The following is a 20056-nucleotide window of genomic DNA, read 5'->3' as shown; positions in this document are numbered from 1 at the left end:
TTTTTGGTTTTTCTCTGGTACCGGGAACCAAACTCACGACCTTGCGCTTGCCAGGCAGGCGCTTTTGCCGCTGAGCTAAATCCCCAGCCCCCTGGAGCAGCTTTCTATAGGACTAATATTCCATGCAGTATATAGTAAAGGAAGGCACCAAAAGATAATGGTTTTGAGCACAGACTCTAAAGCCAGGTCTACTGGGCACAAATCTTGACTCTTACCTATGTACCACACAAAAATTACATAACTTTCTTGGGCTTTAGTTTCTCATCTGTAAATTGGGGATAATAATATTTCATAAGGCTGGCATGAGAGTCAACTGAGTAATTTATGGGAACCACTAAGTACTACAAATACATCAAAATTTTATTGCTGATATTGTTATTATCAAAAAGTACTGAAAATTATACCAGTGGTATTTCATGATAAAACTAAGACAAGTTTAACTTAGGTTAGGTATTTTTTTCCTAAATCCATAGTAAGCCTTGATTATTTTCTTGAGAAAAAGTAGGCACATAAAAGTTTAATTGTTTAGCATTTGTATTACCTGTGTTGAAAATGCATGTATGTTGATCAGCTGTGGTTCAGAGAAGAACTGCTGGTCACTAATCTTCAAGGAAAAGTAACCTTTCCTAAAGAAGTCAGGACAAGAATGAGAAAATACAATCATTAAGTTAGTCTTTAGAAAGATAAGTATTAAAAATACTTTTAGGGTATGTATAAGTAAACATGTGGATCAAACATGTGGATTGTAGAAATGTAATATCCACACTGTAAATAGAAATTACCAAAGATTAACATAGCAAGACACAGGTAAAAATACAATACTGTGTTCTGAGATCTCAGTGTAACACAAATATAATATAACTATTTTGCTTCATTTTTTTTCTAAACTGAATGTATAAACAGCTGAAAAGTTGGTTGTCAGGAGAAGGTAGATTAGTGGTATAGCACAGGATAGTGTTTAAAATGAAGAATGGGACAGAATCTTTTAGTCTGACCAGCTCCCAATGATCACTCTTTACAGCAAACCTTCCTGGCAACTCCTTCCCAATTCATATGAATGGCCCCCAATAAACACATTTGCAATGGCTGTGTTATATGTCCATCTCTTCTCTCTGCATCACTACATACATTCACTGTGGTCAAGACTAGGCAACGATGGCTGATTCTTCCTAAATAGTTGGGCTTGGCCTAAGAGCCAGCAGTGAGTCTCATCATGTAAATCCAGGGCAACCAGAGACCACCATGCTGATAAGAACACGGAAGGAGCCTGCCTGAAGGAGGAGGTGAGTGAAGCCTCTGAGCAAGGGGACACGGGGATGAGAGAAGAGCTGAGTCCTGCCTCCTACCCAGTTCTACTTCTGGACTTGCCCTAGGCACAGTTGCTCTTGATGTCTTGGATATCTGAGCTATCTCTGCAATGCTATAACAACCCTTACTATTTTGCTTGATCTAGTTCAACTTCATTTCCACTATTTGTAACCAAAGATTCCAAATTAATAATAAAATAAGGCTCATTTCTTGCTGCGGATTGACTTCCTTCAAAAGAGTGTTGTTCCTGTGGCTTCAGAGAGTGTTAGAAGGGAAGGGGAGAGCTGCTGCCTTCAAAGCCAGGCCAAGGACAGAACTCAGTGCTGGCTCGTTAGATGTTGATTAATGCATTATGGCAGCTTTGGAGTTCTGGTCTACTGCAGGGACCGTTGTTTTAAAGGTTCTTTAAAAGGCATTCTTGGAACTAACAACTTATACCTGAAAGAATGTAGATGAATCTAAAAAGCATTATGGCAACTGCTAGAAACAAAAACTGCATACTGTGTGATTCTATTCACATGACATTTTAGAAAGGGCAAAACTATAGAGGTAAAAAACTGGATGAGTGGATGCCAGGGATTGGGTGGAAAGGAGTAACTATAAAAGGAAAATATTTAGGGGATGATGGAACAGCTTTATATCTTGACTGTGGTTGTGGTAATGAAATGGGATATATCTGTTAACATTCACAGGACAGTATGGTTTAGAATAGGGAAATTTATTGAATGAAAATTATAGCTCAGGAAATCTCACCTTTTAGAAAAGGTATTCTGTCTTCCCTCCTACTCCGTCCTCTTTCTGCCCCATTTAAATCCTCCCCCTCTCCACTCTCACCTCGAAGCTTCAATATAATGCAAACACAAAATGAACAAAGGGGAAAAATGATTTTTGGTGGCATGGAGGTTCAACTAACAGTGCTCAGCATATCAGTAATGACAGCTTACCAGAATCCTCCAGTTATACTCACAGGTTGTCTTTTACTCCACAGAGCATTCTAATCCCAAAGGACTCCAACCCTAAAGAATTCTAATCTTAAAGAATCATGGCCAATGTTTTCATGAAAAAACAAAAAAAAACCAAAAAAACCGTAACTTATTGGCAAGTTGCCTTTTTGTTTTTCTATCATTCAGAGATGACGAATTTTATTTTTCCATGAGTTTTTAACAACCTCACTGTACCATTTCTGTAATTTTTTATTTGGATTTTCAGATAAAGAAAACCCAGTATTAAAACATGTGCCCAACAAAATAGAGTAATGCAAGAATTCTCTAAACTCCCGTTCTTTGTCCTGTTCAGGGATGGAAAGCTAAGATTCTGCAAGAAAACAAGTGATGTGTAAAGTAGTAAACCAACAAGAGGGTTAACTTTGGTTGTCTACAGAGTTTTATACTTCTCACAAGTGATTCCGACAACTAGTAAAATGCTGTGTAAGGGGTGTGTGTGTGTAAGAGAGAGAGAGAGAGGGAGGGAGAGTGTCTGTGTGGGTATAAGCACATGCATGTATGCAAAGTATTTAAGAATTATACTTGCAGCAAAAGAGAATGCAAGAAATGAAGCTGGAACTTGAAGAGTGACTACACAGCATGAAACACTAGAGTCTGAGCTCTACCTCTGTCACAGGACACTCTTCTCCATGTGGTGATCTTAGCCCCTACTGGATAGAAGCATGCCTATTGTTCTTAGAATACTAGGGAGGCAGAAATCACTGTGACTAAAGGTCTGGGTTGTTGAATCACAGGGTGTTGGGTCACTCTCAGCTCTACACTCACAGGCTGTGAGGTCATGGGCAAAATTAGTCATACTCTGAAGGAATTTTCTGATCTGTAGACTAGGAACACAATATATATAATTCCTGTGTTTACCACGAGGCCTGGTTCAGAGTTAACACTCAGTAATGTTAGATATTCTTACTGAAATAATGTGATCTTCCCAGGATACTGGAATCATTACTTCTCAACCCAAACAGAGAAAGCATCATCTACTTTTTTCTCTCCTCAAAATAAGAACAAATAAAAATAACAAAGAAAACCCTCAAGTTCAGTGCTCAATAGAAAATATTCACTGTGCCTCTCTCACTGTTCCATGGGTTTCAATTCCTTGTTTATGCACTGTGATCTACAGTGAATTATCTGTATTAATGAAGCAGAGCAGAGTGAAGGAGAATCCAAGAGGCTAATCTTTGGGGTGCATTCTCTGATTTCTGTTTAGTAGATTTACTCTGCTAATTACTGGATGATATTTGCTTGGGTTGATATTACCATTCAACTGCATTCCTGAAGCATATGTCAGTGGAGGTGGGGAAGACAGCCAGAAGTGTGTGAAGCATCATAGGAAAAGAGGATCAGGCTTAGAAATTAACCACAATTAATCTCATAATGTGGATAATAAAAAGATAACTGTGACTTGACATTCCCATCACCTCTGAGACCCTGAAAAGCATGTGCCCTGCCCACTATCTGCTCCCTACTCGCTATGCATTCTCCTCATGCAGAGGAGTAGCCCCAGCATCTGGTTATGTAACTAGTTTTGTTTTTGCTGGGCCAAAAAACTGGGTAATTACACTAAGACTTTTCCTGTCACATCAGAGAATTACCCATAATTATGTGATAAAATGAAACTACTTCAAACAGAAGCACACTTTCTGAGCAATTACAGGGGAATGATGACAGGCAGCTGAAAGCATTTGTGGGGTATCGATATTCCCCAGATGAGCAGGGAGAGCTGTTAAGAAATAGGGGTGGGCAGAGGGATGATGGGAAAGAAGGAGGGAAACAAAACTGCTGGCTCACCTGAGTTTTTCTTTGCTGTGCACAAAGCGCACTTTCTTCTGGTTCACATCTCTCCAGCTAAAACGACCAGCCTTGTCCAGCTGAGCCTCTTTTCCATTGCTTGAGAGCACCAGCTGGCCGTTGGTGGGGGTGCTCACAACGTGGAATAGGAGATCTTCCACAGTGCCATCCTGGAGTTGGACGTTCAGCAAGGAAAAGTCCAGCGGCTTCATTGAGCCAATAGCAACGGTCAAGGACCCATTCACATGAAGACTGGGAGTGTGTGTTTTGCCTGGAAAACAAATTCAAAGGTCAAGCTCGTTGCATTCACTGATTAGGTCTTCTTTATTTTAAGAAAACAAGCTTGTATTAATTCAGAGCTTCCCTGGGGTGATTCTGGGCTATTATGCAGCATGCACATCCTTCTAACCCAGTGATCATCACCTTGAATGCACATTAGAGGAAAATACAGGAGTACATTGGTGTGATTTGTGAAGTGAACGATGTTTCCTTGGATAGGATACCAATAGCCCAAGCGACCAAAAAATTTGGTAAGTTAGACATCATCTAAATTGAAATCTCATGGGTTTCAAAAGACACAAAGTGAAAAGACAATCTATCTACAGAGTAGGGGAAAGTGTTTGCCAAGCACGTACCTGAAAAAAGATTTTTATCTAGAATATATAAAGAGCTCCTATGACTCAAAAATAAGACACCACAATTTTTAAAGTGGTCAAGAGGTTGACTAGATATTTCTCAAAGAACATATATAAAAGGCCAATGAGCACATGAACAACATTAGTCCTCAATGAAATATAGATCAAAACCATAATTAGACATCACACCACCTCCACTAGGAAAGACAATGAAGAGTGTTAGTGAGGATGTGGAGCAAGTAGAATTCTTATACATTGTTGATGGGAAGGTAAAATGGCGCAGTCACTTAGAAATATAGTTGGGCACTTCCTCAATGAAACAGTGTACATATAGGTACCATGTGACCCAACAATTCTACTCCTAGTTATATACCCTGGGGAACTAAAAATATATGCCCGCATAAAGACTTCTGTATAGCGTGTTTGTAACAGCCAAAAAGTAGAAACAATGCAAATACATTATCCACCAACTGACAAATAGAAAAACAGGGGCTGGGAATACGGTTTTGTGGTAGAGTGCTCTCATAGCATGTATGAGGTCCTGGGTTTCAATACCCAGCACCACAACACAACACAACAAAACAAAACACAAAAAGGTGAATAGATAAAATGTGGTATACCCATACAATGTAACAACACTCATAAGAAGGAATAGGCAAATCTACAAAGACAGAAGGTAGATTAGTGGTTGCCAGGGGCTGGCATGAGGGGAAAATGAACAGAGGTTGTTAACGGTCATGTGGGTTTTTTTTTGGGGGGGTGATAAAAATGTTCAGGAAATAGATATTTGATAGTGACACAACTTTGAAAGTAAACTAAAAACCACTGGGTTACATATTTTGAAGGGTGGATTTTATGGTATATGAATTATGCCTCAACAATAATAATAAATCACATAGGGAAATTCTAAAACAATACTGACAAAATTCCCCATGTCACTGATGAATAATACTGACCCTTGGACTCTACTGTCAGAGTGTCACTTAGATGTTCTGCAATGGACCTCATTAATTTTACAAACTCTCCAGGCAATCTAATATGGTGGCAGGTTTGAGACCCCAGTCTTAAATTGATACACCTGTCATCACAGTCATGAAGGTCAGGAAAAGAGGTAGGTGTCTGATATCATTTCCTAGAAGAGCACCAATTAATATGTAAAGAAGTTGTATTGTGGGTAGATCATATTCAGGATTCATACACAATACATAAACTTTGTTTTTAAAATTTTACAATCTCCATCCATACGTAGAACGTGATGGCTGAATTAGAATTTCCTGCCATGATGCAGAGCTCACTCTCTCCTGTGCAAGATGTTCTGCTAAGGTCTTTAATTGGCGGGCCCTTCTACAACATGTCAGACAGGACACCTGGGGAATGCAGAGTTTCATGGGAACAACTTCTACCATACGATTATTCTAGTAAAAGTGTAATTCACTTTATGCCCCACAAGTAGTAAGCTGATTCTCATTTGGGGTTTCCAAAAAGATTTCAGTAATATAAGTCCAAAATGTATTGCTTCCTTTTCAAGGCCAGAAATATAGAGACAGAATAAGTGACTGATGGTGGGTGTTACAAAATTCCCCATGTCACTGATGAACAACACTAAAATACTAAGGTACACCAAGCTGTGTTGTAACTTCCAAGCTTTAGCTACCTATAAAATTTTTGGCATTCAAAACTAGGGCTGAATTTACTTCTCTTTGTTGTTCAAGGTGAGGTATCCACTGATGTCTTGGAAGAGATTAGCTCCTTTCCTTTAACATGTTACCTTATTTAGAACAGCAAACAGCATGTCTTCAAATCCATCTACTTCAAACATGGAAACCTAGTCTCCTTATACTAGTCACTGTTTACAGTTTTCTTTACTGCATTCAAAAAAGATGTACCATTGTATCTTTGCATAATTAGAGCTACAAGTTTATAGGACAAAATAAATACATTATACATGTAAATATAAACAGGTAATTTTCTATAACATGGCTGCAGTAGAGGAACAAAGCTAAATCTGTGCCAAATTTTTTACATGATTGTTGTAAATTTTCAGAACACAGATCACTTCTTTTTTCATTCTAAAGACCACACAAGTTCAATTTTCCTAATTTCCCATGTTCTGTAATCAGCCCCTTATTCCTTAGTAGCACCAAGGGCTAAGGATGAATTCTGCATTTTATATCATAATCATTAATTCTATACATAAACCCAGCCACTGCACAGATAGATTACGGGTAAATTCACCAGACATAGGAGGAGTTCTTTTTTTAAATTTTATTTTATTTTATTTATTTATTTATTTTTTCTGGTACCAGGAATAGAACTCATGACCTTACACTTGCCAGGCAGGTGCTGTGCCACTGAGCTAAATCCCCAGCCCCCATAGGAGGAGTTCTTACCAGCACATGTTTCATTAGAGGAATGGGTGGAGAAGCCAGGAACACAGCGAGCAACACAGAGGCCACTCCTCAGAAAGAACCCATGGTCACAGAGCTGACACCAGTCCACAGAGCTGCACTGCAAGCACCCCTGAGGGCACGCTATAAAAAAGAGAGCACAATAAATGAGCCACAACCAAGGCACAGACACCTAGCCAGGACCAGCTGAGAAACAAAGGGATTACAACCCAGGAGGCAGAGTGCAAACTGGCAACATAAGAGAATCCTAACAGCTTCCCTGTGGAGATTCATAGGGAATGATCTACCCTCAGAAGGAACCAAAACAGAGAGAGCACTCCCCAGTGTATATACTGTGACCTAAACAATATGGAGTGTGGATGGATTGTTTAACATTGCCGCATAGAAGGTCACTGAGAGTGACTAAGACTTTAGCTTCATTTTGTGTACCATTCCTTCTTTACCACTTACCAGCTGAGACTTTAGGCAAGTTTCTTTAATAATCAATTACAAGTTTATTTCCTTGAAAAAGAGGCTAGCATAGCATCTCATGCAAGTATCTGGGAGGACTGCACATGTTACAGTGTGAAAGGACTTAGCATAGTGCTATGCACACTGAAAAGGCTCACCTGTGCTATTACTACCACACTCGCACATTATTATTGTTGTTGTTACTGGTAGTGTTTTAAATGCATGAAGAGAGCTACCTATTTGAACACACATAGCATTATTTCCTTGGGACAAGTTAATACTCTTCTACAGACTGAATGCTTACTATCTAAATATGCTGCTTCCTCAGTTGGAATTCTGTTATAAAAATGCTGCACATTTATAAGGCCTTGGATTAGAATCAGAAAACTTGGGTTTAATATCTGATTAGATGTTGCTTTGATTAACACCTTTGAGTCTTTTCTTTCCACTTGTAAAACAGGATTCATAATGTTTTTCATGTCTTACCAAGTCATGTAAATGCTAAATGAGGTAAGAGAGATGAAGAAACTTTAGTGGAAAGGGAGAATGGTATGCTTGGGTAATGGTGTTATTGTTAAATGTCAAATATTGTTTCAAGAGGCACAGATGGTACCAAGTTTTTATAGAAATGATGAGAACAAATGATAAATTTTCTTGATGATCCAAGGAGATTAAGACTGTGTTTAGCTTTATTTTAATAATATAAGCTCCAGTGTATCTCACTAAATTATTCCCTTAAATTCTATTCTTTAAAAATATAATGCCAATATCAGGGTCACAAGTGACTTAGTCTACACATATCCATATCAATATGGCTGATCCACTCTTAATAGATACCTCACTGAAGTTTAATATAGCCTTATAGTCCCATAAAATATTGGCTTTGTTTCCATAATGACCTACAGGGACAATATTGATCTGTGTAAGAGAATTATTGGGCTGCACTCCTACATTCTGTTTAGAACTTGGCAGATGTCAATGGGAAGCCATCAATTACTTCAGCAAAGTTCCATGGATTTTCATTCTGTATCTAACTCAGATGTTCTTCATTACCTGAGACTCAGCACCCATGACTTACTTGTGACCATTACCTCTTCCCAGAGTACTCAGCAGAGACTCAAGTTACCTGTGCATTTGCGCTTTGCATGATCTGAAAAATATCCCTTCCCACATTCCTGGACACACTGGGCTTCCAAGAGGAGAAATGGCTCTTCACAGTGGGTACACTGGTAGGGACCTTGGCACTGAAGACAGTGGTTGTCACAGCCTGAAAGACAAAAGTCAAGTCAATAGGAATCTGTAGCTTTCTGAGAGAGCTCTGGGCCCTTATGGGAAGGCAGTCTTAGGTATCAGGCAGCAATACAATCTGGTCTACTAAGAAAGCACCTCCTGAGAAGTGAAGAAGCCAGGATTCTGCTTGTGACACTTCACTTACCAGTTAGGAGACTAGGGATTAGTCCCTCTACCCACATGAGTCTCTGTGTTCTCTCCTACAAAACAGGAGTTAAAAATGCTGTCCCACATATCTCCTTAAGTGAAGATCCAATTAAATACTGGAAAATGCTAGATAAACTCTAAAGTAATTGACAGATATAAGTGATTAATGTTATTATTAACTAGTCCTTGGCTTCTGGTACTATTTTGCTGAAGTGTTGGTATTTCTTGCCTTATCCAGTCAATTATCAGTCTCTCAGGAATGCTACCAGGAATGTTCTCTGTGAACTCTTTGTATGAACTGCAGGATCTGAGGATTTTGTGGTGTTAAATTGAGGCTTCAGAAGATACTGTGAGAAAGGTGATGGTGAGGCACAGGGCATGGGTAGGATTTAGGGAGGCAGATGGTAAAATAATATGGTCTCTCTAGGGCCCTAATCCCCAAGTCCACAGACTGTCCCATCTGGAGGACACGATGGTTCAATTTTTAAAGAAATTCAAAAGTAACAAGTAATGTCCTATACATACCTGTACATGTGACTGTTTAACCCCACGATTCCCACAGTGGCATCAAATTTTAGCACATCATATAGGGGAACAGAGAAGGAAAAGGGAAATTCCATGATAACATAGGTAGCTCTTAGGAAAGAAACCAGAAATGGGTGAAAAACAGAAGGTAAACTTATCAAGGGGTCCTTCTCAGAAATTGAGGAGGCCAAGACAGGGGTGTCACAGAATGGGATCTCTCAACACATACTCCTGCAGAGGCCCAAGTCACGGTAGAAAGACAATGAACACTGCTCTCCACAGGCGCCGTCCTGGAGAACATAGCCGTCCATGCACTGCAGGCAGTCTGTTCTCAAAGGCCCACTGCACACATTGCAACTCCAGTCACATTCTGTAATGAAAGTCTGTATTAGATCAGCTCGCTTTCCATCCATCCTCAGGCCCCACAACCTATTTATGAGGCTGCTGTCTGCAGCTGCAAGGGGTAATGTGAGGACAACATAAGTGATGTCAGATAACTGAGGTGTAATGAGGCCTCTGCCTGCAGTGACCTGGTTGCTTTTCTGAGGTTCAGTGTTTCCTCATTATGTGAGACACAGGCATGGACAAGGTGCACTCCATGTTTCCACAGTCTGCTTGTCAGCAGGGATGTTCCAGAGCCAGATCAACCTGGTCTCACCCCACAGGCTCCAGGGTTCTTTATCCTGTGCACCATGCCAAGTCTTCCTGCAAAGCATGCCATAGGGAGTGGCCAACATGCCCCACTACCTAATCCCGACTTCCTCCAAACTCAGTGCTCAATTGGTAAAGAGATGCCAGAGATCTGCTGCCACCACTGACTTTCTACCTCTCAAACTCAAGCATTGGTAACAGAAAAGAAAGAACCAATGACATTAGACTTCAGTGTAGCATAAAGCAACTGTCCCAAAAGAAAGGTCTTAGGGAAACAACAGAGGACCCATTTAGGGCTGTGGAACTGGATGGTTTACATGACCATTTGCATAACACCCACGGGAAACACATCACTGCCCCAGGGAGGAATGAATGTAGGAGGTGCAGACCCTGCCTTCAAGGAACTCATGCTCTGGCATGGTCTATCCTTGGATAAATCAGATAATGTTGGGGGACTGTTAGAAACACAGGGGATCAAGCTCAACATCAGAGGCAGAGTCTCAGGGGCTGAGGTACAGGAAAACATGTTGCTGCTGCTTTTGTTTTTGTTATTGTGGTTATTATACATAGCTATTGCTGCTCTTGGCTTTAGTGTTCTAGGCAATTCTGAAGCACGTACAAAACCAGCGTTCTAGCTGGTAAGGAAGTCCCCCAGGTGTGGCAGATGGGACACAAAGCATGGTTAAGGACAAGGGCTTTGAAGCCAGGCAAGTTGCTGGTTAAGTCATGGGCACTGTTATTTTTTATCTGCATAATCTCATATACCTTCTTTCAATGTGTGAAGCCTCAATAAAACTGGAACAAACATAGTACCCATTTCATAAAGTCATTGTGAAGATTAAGTAAAATTATATAGGTAAAGAATTTAACACAGGGGCTGAGCATGTATCTCTGGGATAGAACAGGTGCTCAGTATGTGTGAGGCCTTGGGCTCCCTAACACTAAATGAATAATCAATAAGGAAATAATTTAGTGCAGTGCCTGGCATATAGTAATAGCTCAGTCATTGTCTGCTGTTGAATTGTTTTCCTACAACAAATACCTCCATTCACAGCTGCCTCAACCATACTTTGTCTCCTTCCTAAGAAGCTGGAGAAAACTCATCATTCCCACTTTCTTTTCCTTGATGCAGTATTTCCATGTCCCAAAGAGCACGTCAATGTGCAAGACAGCACGCATGCTCCCAAGAAGATTTATAAAGTTAATCCCACTTGTTTATTTGGCTGACTCAGTCCTGGGGGAAAAGGACTAAAACATAGCCTTGAAAACTGCCAGCATGGTTATGAAATCATTTACAACAGGGAGGATTTGTGATAATCTTGTTTTTCACCACAAACTGACAGCCCCTGGTTAGAAGGAGAACAGCAGAGAGGCTTCTGTGGTCTTCAGTGCAGCAGACCACCTAAGTTGACAACCAAGTGGAATTTCTTGGAATGGAAAATGTGCAATTTTGCAGGGACTCAAAGCATCCCAAGTTCAGCGGTTAGAAGTCTGACCTCTGTGTCTGAGTTCAGCTTCCCTGCCAGACCCAGAGGCAGAGAGGGAAACGTGGAAAGAGGTCAGGAGCAGGGGCGACATGGAACAGAATCAAGTTGAACTTGTTTTTAGCTCTGTTCTTTCACCTTACTGAACATTACCATTCAAGAGCAAAAATGCCAAGAATTCTAGCTATTGGAACACAAAGAAAAAGGTACTTGGTTTCTAACATTAGCTCCTTGTAAATTCCTTGTTGACAGGGACAGTGTCTTCACTCATATTTGCATTTGTCAAGCAGCAATGAACAAGTCAGACACAATTCCTGACCTCCTTAAGCTTACAGTCTAGCAAGCTGGAGCTCAAATGCAAATACCTAAGGGCCCAGGAAGGTAATATACATTTTTGAAATAGAGCTGCTGTGATAGAACAGGGACTGGTGGGGCCTTTGGTGAAGAGAACATGCTCCATCCAGAGGGGAGGAGAGCTACACAGTCCTTATCCTTGCACAGTGGTAAGGCAAAGCCAGTATTGCCAGATCTTCTGATTTTTTTCAAAGGAAGCAAAAAACACCAATTTTTTTATGCAAAATCTTTTTGATTTGTACAAGGTAAACAATCAAAGATTTTAAAGCATCAGAATATTGGGTGTGCCAAACACAATGTGTCTTTGGGCCAAGTACATGCTGAAGGTTTACAGTTTGCCATCTCCAGTCCAGTTACCAATGCCTGGCACAGTGGCTAATACATGGTAGGTGCTCAAAAATGTGTTTCATGAGCAAATAAGTGAGTGAATGAATGAATATACAATTCTTGCTATCATCAGAGAAAGTCAACACATTTGATGAAAGCATCTTCCTACTGTGGGCACCTGGGCACCCTGGCAAGTAGGGTATCACTGAATAAAAGAATCCATACACAACTCAGAAAGAGTTTTACCTCTGCACGTATTGGTGGAGATGTCGAGATAGTATTGTGGGGCACAGCTCTCATACTGGCATTCCCCAAAGAGCAGCACTTTGTTTGGATCTCGGCAGGAGGTACAGCTGGCATGTGAAGCACAGCTCCGACAATGTGTGCCGCAAGCTGCACAGATAGAAGAAAATGACCAGATGATTACAATTGCAAACGCAGAAACTTTGATGAAACCGAGGCAGATGCCACACAAGAACAAAACCCTGCTCCAACTTGCTCTCTAATTATGACTGGTAACCTTCCTCCTGTGAGCAGCAGATAGAGAAAATATTAGTTTTTTATTTTCCAAAATAGAAGAGGATAATCTTGTTTTCCTACAGATAAATTATAAACCCATGGATGGAAATCTGTGATTCAGCAACAGAATTTGTACTTACCCTGAGACCTCTGGAATTAAAGTCCAGAGTTTTATTTGAACCTTACTTCTTAAGGAAACAAGCCCTATAAAATTTATTATGGAGATTTAGATGTATGTGTGTGTGTGTAATGCCAAAATTAAAATTAAATACCAACTTTATCATGGAGCTTATGAATCCCATAATTTAAGATACAAACGACTCAAAGCTTGCTTGGTTTATAAGTTTGCTCAACTGTAGTTCTTAGCAGCCAGTCATGTAATTAATGACCCCCCCCTACTTTGAAGGTGTTTCTGTCTTCTCTATCAACTGGCACTGCTCTATGTACTCAGTTGTTTATGCTAGAAACCTTGGAGTCTATCTTGCTATTTCTCTTTCTTTCACTCCTAATCCCATCACTCACTGTGTCTTGTTTATTCAAACTCTCTAACACAACTTCTTGAACTTTGTGTTCTTCTCCATATCCACACAAACCAATATACTCAAGCCATCATCATCCTTGCAGGATTCCAGTCAGAGCCTCCTGACTGGTTTCCTCATATCCAGGCTGAGCCCTTGCAATCTACTTTCCATGCATTCACCAGAGAGGCTTATTCATATCACTCAGGGTACAGAATACACTTTCCCCTACAAACTCAATGTCCTTTTTTAATCCTGGAAAATCTCCAGCCATCATTTCAACAAACATTGTCTCTCTATGTTTTCTCCATTCTCTCCACTTAGAAATCCTATATTTGAACCCTCTTAATGTAAACTTCAAGTCTCTTTAACTATTACTTTTCATCCTATACTTCTAGGAAGCCTCCGTGGGGGTCTCTACCCTAGAACAAATCTGGGAGGTACATGCTCATATTAGCACCCTAGACATTTCTTTCATGCCATGTGTAACAATTTTAACTTAAGTGATTATTTGTTTAACATCTGTATCCTTTAAGCTGTAGACTTCAGGAAAGCAAAGGCCAGGTTTGTTTTGTTCCTTGTGTTATTCCACAGCCTGGCCTGTGGCTGGTTATCTGTCATAATGCAGGTGCTCAGTCAATACCTGCTACATAAATAAATAAAACCAAGCACTTAATATACAAACACACATGAACACACACACAAGCATGTACATCCCTGCCCTATTCTGAAATCCACTTTAAGTGTATGTCAGGGGAGAGGAGCTAAGCATAATCCTGTAGTTTTAGGACTACAGTATAGGATACAAGTGCAGCATAATGCAGGAAAATTATCTCTCTATAAAATAAAAGAGAAATGACCTACAAAGAAAGTCACTGCAATAAAAATATTCATTTGAATATACAGATTGGTAATTTAAGATCCCAGGAAAATTAGATTGCATTTTCAAACAGACACTTTGGAAATAATTAGAAAAGTATATGTATTTTAACTGTTGGAAGCTTACCTAAGACTAAACTTTTATTTGTTTTTGCTAGGATTTTAGTTTGGGGATAGCATTTGATAAAGATCCTGAAAACAGATATGTAAATTTGAAAATAAAGTAGGCCCTAATAGTTGTATGTAGTTTTGAAGAAGATTGAAATGCACACTCAAAAAGTGACTAGTAAATCTTCATAATTAGTAAAAGCAATGTCCCTAGTAGAGTAATCACAGTGATCAAGCCTGAATATTTTAACCTGATCAATATTTTTAGTAATGACTTTAAACAAAAGAATCATGCTAATCGAATTTAAATACGGGAATTTATACCTGTATCAGAAACACATGGTTAAGTTTTACCAGCTGAGAAAAAGAATTCAGTTCTCTCAACCAGCTGAAACAATGAACCTAAAGAAATCAAATGAAATAAGCAGAACTGTAAGAAAAGACCTGTATTTGTGCTCTAAAAGCAAGTGAACAAATATAAGATGGGAAAGACTTGCTTAGACAGCAGTTTTCTATAGCAAAAACCAGCCCAAGACTTTTCACCAATTAAAGATTTAATATTAACTAAAAATGTGATGTGATTACTAAAGATACTAACAGAAACTTCAGTTGAGGATTCTCCCCACAACCTACATGCCAGCTGACCTCCCTACTTGGCATGAAACTGAAAATGAGAACCAATGCCAGCTCCTCTGCCTGGGGACACAGGACAGTCCCCTGCCCTGAGGTCTGGGGGTTTCTGATGCTTTACTTTCTTAGCCTTCCTCTGCCTCTGTGCTCCTGAATCTTTGTATGCAGTTTCTTATTCTCCTGTGGTACCTCAGTGTACAGGTCACCCTTTACACTGAGCATTCTGAAACACTAAATGACTCTGCAGATGTAAAGGGATGTACCTATACCATCTTGATCTCCATCTTTTCTCTGCTTTTTCCTAAGACAATCAGCCCATGCCCACCTTTGTCTCACACACAGTAGCTGTGTACACACCACATGCCCTTGGGTCCTCAGCTTCTATCTCCAGAGGCATGTGGTAAAGGAGTACTCTTTCCTCCTTACTATATTTACCCCACACAAAGTATTCCTCCTGAGGCAGCCATGCTGGTCCACACTGGCAGTGCCCAGGGCAGGTCACAGAGGTCACTCAGTACCACAGGGAATGCCAGGAGGACAGAAGAGAAGGTGGGAAGTGGAACAGGAGCCAGGAAGTGAACCAAGGATGTGCTGTCACCAGTGTTCAAGGAGGAAGGAGTGAGGCCCTCCCACTATGTGGAGTTCACTAGGTCTCTTCTCTACTGTAGTCTGAGAGCCGCTATTGACCTCTGCCCAAACTGTCTGCTGGCTCCAGTTCTGCTGGGGAATCAGAGATGTCCAGGCGGGAAATGTAAGTTGATTTCTAACTTTGCAATGTAAATATGTGAATGAGGGAGGAGACTTATTCTCTATTGCTCTGGAGAGTTCTAGCATTGGTCAGAAAGAACAGTCTGCCTGTGAAGGTTCTAGCAGAGGTCTAGGAGGAAGAGAGAGAAAGAATATCTGTGCTGGTAGAAGGCTGGCTTGGGTAGCCTGGAGCTTTCCTCCAACTGCAAGGCACTGCGCTTATTCAGCACTGTTTTTTAAAGTTCCTGCCCAAACTGCTCACCCTTAAATTTTAGAGCTCAGTTAATAGTACAAACGCTCTAAAGATTTCTGTAACCAGAATCTGGAAAGCTAGTCCTTACTTTCTCTAATAATACAGTTATCATTTCCTCTGTAATACTGGTTACGTTTCCTCAAAAGCCCTTTACTGAACAATTTTTAAAACTGGCAGGCCTATAATTGCCTGTAATGGTGAACCTTACAAAGAGGCATTGTTGATTTTTTTTACATGCTAGAAACTCAAATATCCCAATTTAAGGGCTTACTTTATGCAAGTTAAAAAGAATGAATCTTAAGGATTGAAGGTAAGAGCTTCTTAATTCAAGTGAAACAGCCTATGAAATCCTCTTTACCTAGTAGCACAGCAAAGGTACCAACCTGCAGCGAGGCAAACACTTCCCCAGAGAGAAATATTTCAATGCAATGCATTTTTGTCATCTATACTTCATACAAGGGATTCTATTTTTCCTTTTGAACTTCTATTTCTGTGATTCCACTGCTGTGAAGATCCTCATAAATCCTAGTCAGTATTTCTCCACCAATACTCTCTTGCATTTGAATAGAACATGAAAGTATTTCACTCCTGTCTCTTGTATTACAGGATGTACAGATTCTGGCAGACAGGTCATATACAACATGCAAAATTTTTGTTATTAAAAGTAAAGAAATCTAGCTGGGGATGGTGGTGCACACCTGTAATCCCAGAACTTGGAAGGCTGAGCAGGAGGATTGCTGTGAGTTTGAGGCCAGACTGGGCTACATAAGCAAATTCAAGGCCAGTCTGGACTACGTAGTAAGACCCTCTCTCAACAAACAAACAAACAAACAAACAACCCCCCCAAAATAAAAGTAAAGAAATATTCTCATTCGTTCAGTAAAGGTTTCTATTGTTGTTGTCTTAACAGGTGATGCAAAAGTATGAGATCCACATAGCGTCACTTCAAAGGCAAATGCTTGCAAACACTCAATGAACAGTAATATCTAACAATAACAAGAGTTAATCAAACCAAGAGGGACCTTCTCCTCTACTAGGGTCTGTGTTGAACACAACTAGAACAGCGATATTGTTATAATCCCTACAGAAAAAGAAACTGAGGCCCACTAATTAATTGCCTTGCTTAAGGCCATAAAGCGCCGTTTACTGTGAGTGGCAGTCAGTGTTTGAGCTTCAGACTCCTAACCCCACAGCTTGCCCTCCTTGTCACTGGCTCTACAGTGCCATCAATATGGTACTTACTGGAACATGAAAGTGAAACACCACCACTCTATTTGTTCACTGTCATTTTTAAAAGTAGGACACAATTCTTTAAAATGACATTTTAGTGACTGAAATAAAGTAAGCTACCTGTGAGCCTATCAGAAATGTCCCTTCACCTGCGAAGGATTCCTTGTTTTTTCCCATTCTGATCTGCCTTTTCCCTAATTTATCCTAGTTCATTTCAGCCCTAAACAAGGCAATCAATCATATTCTGACTTATTTCAGAAAGAAGATATCTATACATGTTATGAAGACAAAATAACTATTAGGGAGGGCAGAAATAGTTGGAACGTTTTGCAAACATGTAAAGGCTTGTATGGTGTCAATATTCAACAAATATATAAAGAAAACAAGTTCAATCCGGAAAAGTGTGTAGCCACTGACTATGTACTTAAGCAAGATCCACTCTCTGGCTAAGATAAAAAACTGGATAGCTGTGAAAAATCATAATGGTGAAGCAGGCTGATTCTTATATAAGTGATTAACTGGAACAGAGAACTCAACCTGCCCAAGATCACACACACAGCTGGTATTTGGAGAACTCTTTCAACCAGGCTGATATCTGAATTACAGTCTACTAGTGGCATCCATACTGTCTCTGTAAATTAGCATCCTTCCATTTATGAAAATAAAGGCTACTGAGAGAGAATATGGAAAACAAGAACTTCACATTTCTTCCAGGGGCCCTAGAAGGGTAGAAGAAGGGAAAAGTTTGGTTGAAACACCTACTCTGGCAAGCACGGTTGTCGTCCAGATAATGTCCAGGGAAGCAGGAGGTGCTGCAGGTACTAATGTGGGTCAGAACAAGGCTGGTGTTGCAGGAAGAACAGGAGAAAGGTCCTCTGCCCTGGCAGGTCCTGCAGGAGGAGTGGCATCCTGCAGAGGGAAAGGAGACCAAACAGAAGCTGTGGTGCCAGGTTGCCTTCCCAAGCAGCAGGGGGAGCGGGTAGATGGTCACCATGCAAAGGTTGCTGGTGGGCCACATGTAACCCCTCCCACGGGCTTCCTGCCACCTCCTGCTTTGGGAAAGTCATCCTTCCAGGCTCCAGCCTCCAATAAAATCTCAGGAAGAGTTTCCAGCTCCTGGCCCAGCACTTACTTACTTTTACAAGTGCCCTTCTCTGTGTAGTATCCAGAAGGGCAGTGGGGAACGCAGTGGTCACCCAGTAGCAGGTGGCGGGCATTCTGGCACCTCAGGCAGATGCTCCCAGTGTCCTGGAGATTGGCCACACAGAGCTGGCACAGCGGGTGGCAGTCTGTAGGGGGCAGGGAGCAGAGAGGAGGACAGACACTCATGAGCACAAGGCTCATTGCTATGCCAAAAAGCAGAGTGATTTCAGTCACCAGCAACGACACAGACAGAGAAGAGTAGCCCAAAGGCAGATGTCAGCAAAGTACAAGCAGTAGACCCGTTCACATTGTGCGCTCGAGGGTTTCAGCAAATGGTGAAGCCCAGCACAGTGACTGAGTTTTTAATCTCTTTCCAACATAACAACCTACAAGTACCAAATCAAGTACCATGTGACAGATCTTTACCAGGGGCACAGAAACGGTACCATCAATACTCCCGAACCTAGCCAGCACATAAGTGCATGCTTATAATGCTAGTGCATGCTGGGAGGCTGAGGCACGAGAATCAAAAGTTTGAGCCTACCCTGGGCAACTTAGTAAGACTCTAATTTCAAAGGGCTGGGAATGTAGCTCACTACAAAAGCCCTGGGTTCAATCTCCCATACTGCAAAGGGAAGAATCCAAAACCCTACCAACCTCTCTGCCACAAGTTGTTAGCACCCGAGTGCCGTGTACCCTGTCAGCACACCCTCCTGCTCTCCCACACCTGGCACACTGGTCTCAGGCTTCAGTGTGGGACGGGCTGCGCGTTTTTAGATCACTGCACTGAGTTGCCGGAAAATGCTAGGGTTTAGCTAGAGATGAAGTTGTAAGGAAGAGTTCTGAGATGAAAAATCATTTTTAGGACGATACATAATTCACAGCAGCTCTATGGGGTCAGCTGTGATTAACGCTATACAACAAGTGACCCTGCGACAGTGCTCTTTACCAGGGGCACCAGTACAGCAGTTACTATCCACGGAGGAACGGACTGTGTTTGGCTTCGATTGCGGTGAAAATTTCCTTTCCAGTGGCAATTCTTCGGAATCTCATTTACCATCCTCCACCCCCCGTCACCCACCGAGAGGAAAAAGCAGTAAACATGGAGGAAAAAGGGTCTTCGTGTTTCCGCCCCGTGTGCTCTCGCGAAGGCGCCGCTCGAGGCCCGGACGCCTCTCCCTCTCGGGGCCCGGCGGACGGCGGTTCTGCGGAGGGGCTGCCCAGGCCCTCACCAGAGACCCTGTCAGGAGACAGCCCCGCCCAGGCGCTGTCCGGCAGGCCTTTCCTCGCGTCCCTGCTGGTCACCGGCCGTCCCCAGCCGCAGCGCCAGCCCCTCTGCGCCCGGGCGGCTCCTGGAACGGCCGCGCGCTCAAGGCCGGCCCTCGCCTGAGCCGGGGCGCTCCGAGGTACGCGCGGTTCCTGAGCCAAATGAATCTCCATCACAGCCTTTCAGGAATTATAAAGGGGGCGGGACTGCACGGCGGGAACACGGGAGGCAGCCCTGTTCGCTTCCTGGGACAGCAGAGTCCAGGTGCGCCCAGGCGCGCTGCTGCAGCCAACAGAAGCGCGGCGACTCCTCAGCACCTCGGCGCCGGGTCAACGCCAGGGCGGGAAACCCAGGCTCCTTCCGGCGGAGGCCGTGGCCTCGGGGCGCGCATGCG

The 20056-nt window shown here is 41.8% G+C and overlaps 1 protein-coding gene across 3 annotated transcripts in view; it reads right to left on the bottom strand.

Annotated features, from left to right (window-relative positions):
* The window catches only part of Fras1 (Fraser extracellular matrix complex subunit 1), a 410067-nt gene that overhangs the window by 138633 nt on the left and 251378 nt on the right, over window positions 1-20056 (bottom strand). For 2 of the 3 annotated variants that reach the window (XM_013516132.1, XM_005388203.2), the window contains 8 exons: window positions 18389-18541; window positions 18015-18161; window positions 12615-12761; window positions 9782-9922; window positions 8717-8857; window positions 7123-7263; window positions 4098-4368; window positions 542-626 (listed from right to left, as the gene is read on the bottom strand). In XM_013516132.1, the coding sequence (XP_013371586.1) occupies window positions 542-626; window positions 4098-4368; window positions 7123-7263; window positions 8717-8857; window positions 9782-9922; window positions 12615-12761; window positions 18015-18161; window positions 18389-18541 (1226 nt within the window). Of the gene's footprint in view, window positions 1-541; window positions 627-4097; window positions 4369-7122; window positions 7264-8716; window positions 8858-9781; window positions 9923-12614; window positions 12762-18014; window positions 18162-18388; window positions 18542-19627; window positions 19851-20056 lie in introns of those variants that run through there. The other variant, XM_005388207.2, reaches the window with a different exon arrangement.

This window comes from Chinchilla lanigera, unplaced genomic scaffold, assembly GCF_000276665.1.
Source record: "Chinchilla lanigera isolate Chin_1 unplaced genomic scaffold, ChiLan1.0 scaffold00032, whole genome shotgun sequence".
In the NCBI taxonomy this organism is placed as follows: domain Eukaryota; kingdom Metazoa; phylum Chordata; class Mammalia; order Rodentia; family Chinchillidae; genus Chinchilla; species Chinchilla lanigera.
This window is presented reverse-complemented; position numbering and strand designations above follow the sequence as displayed.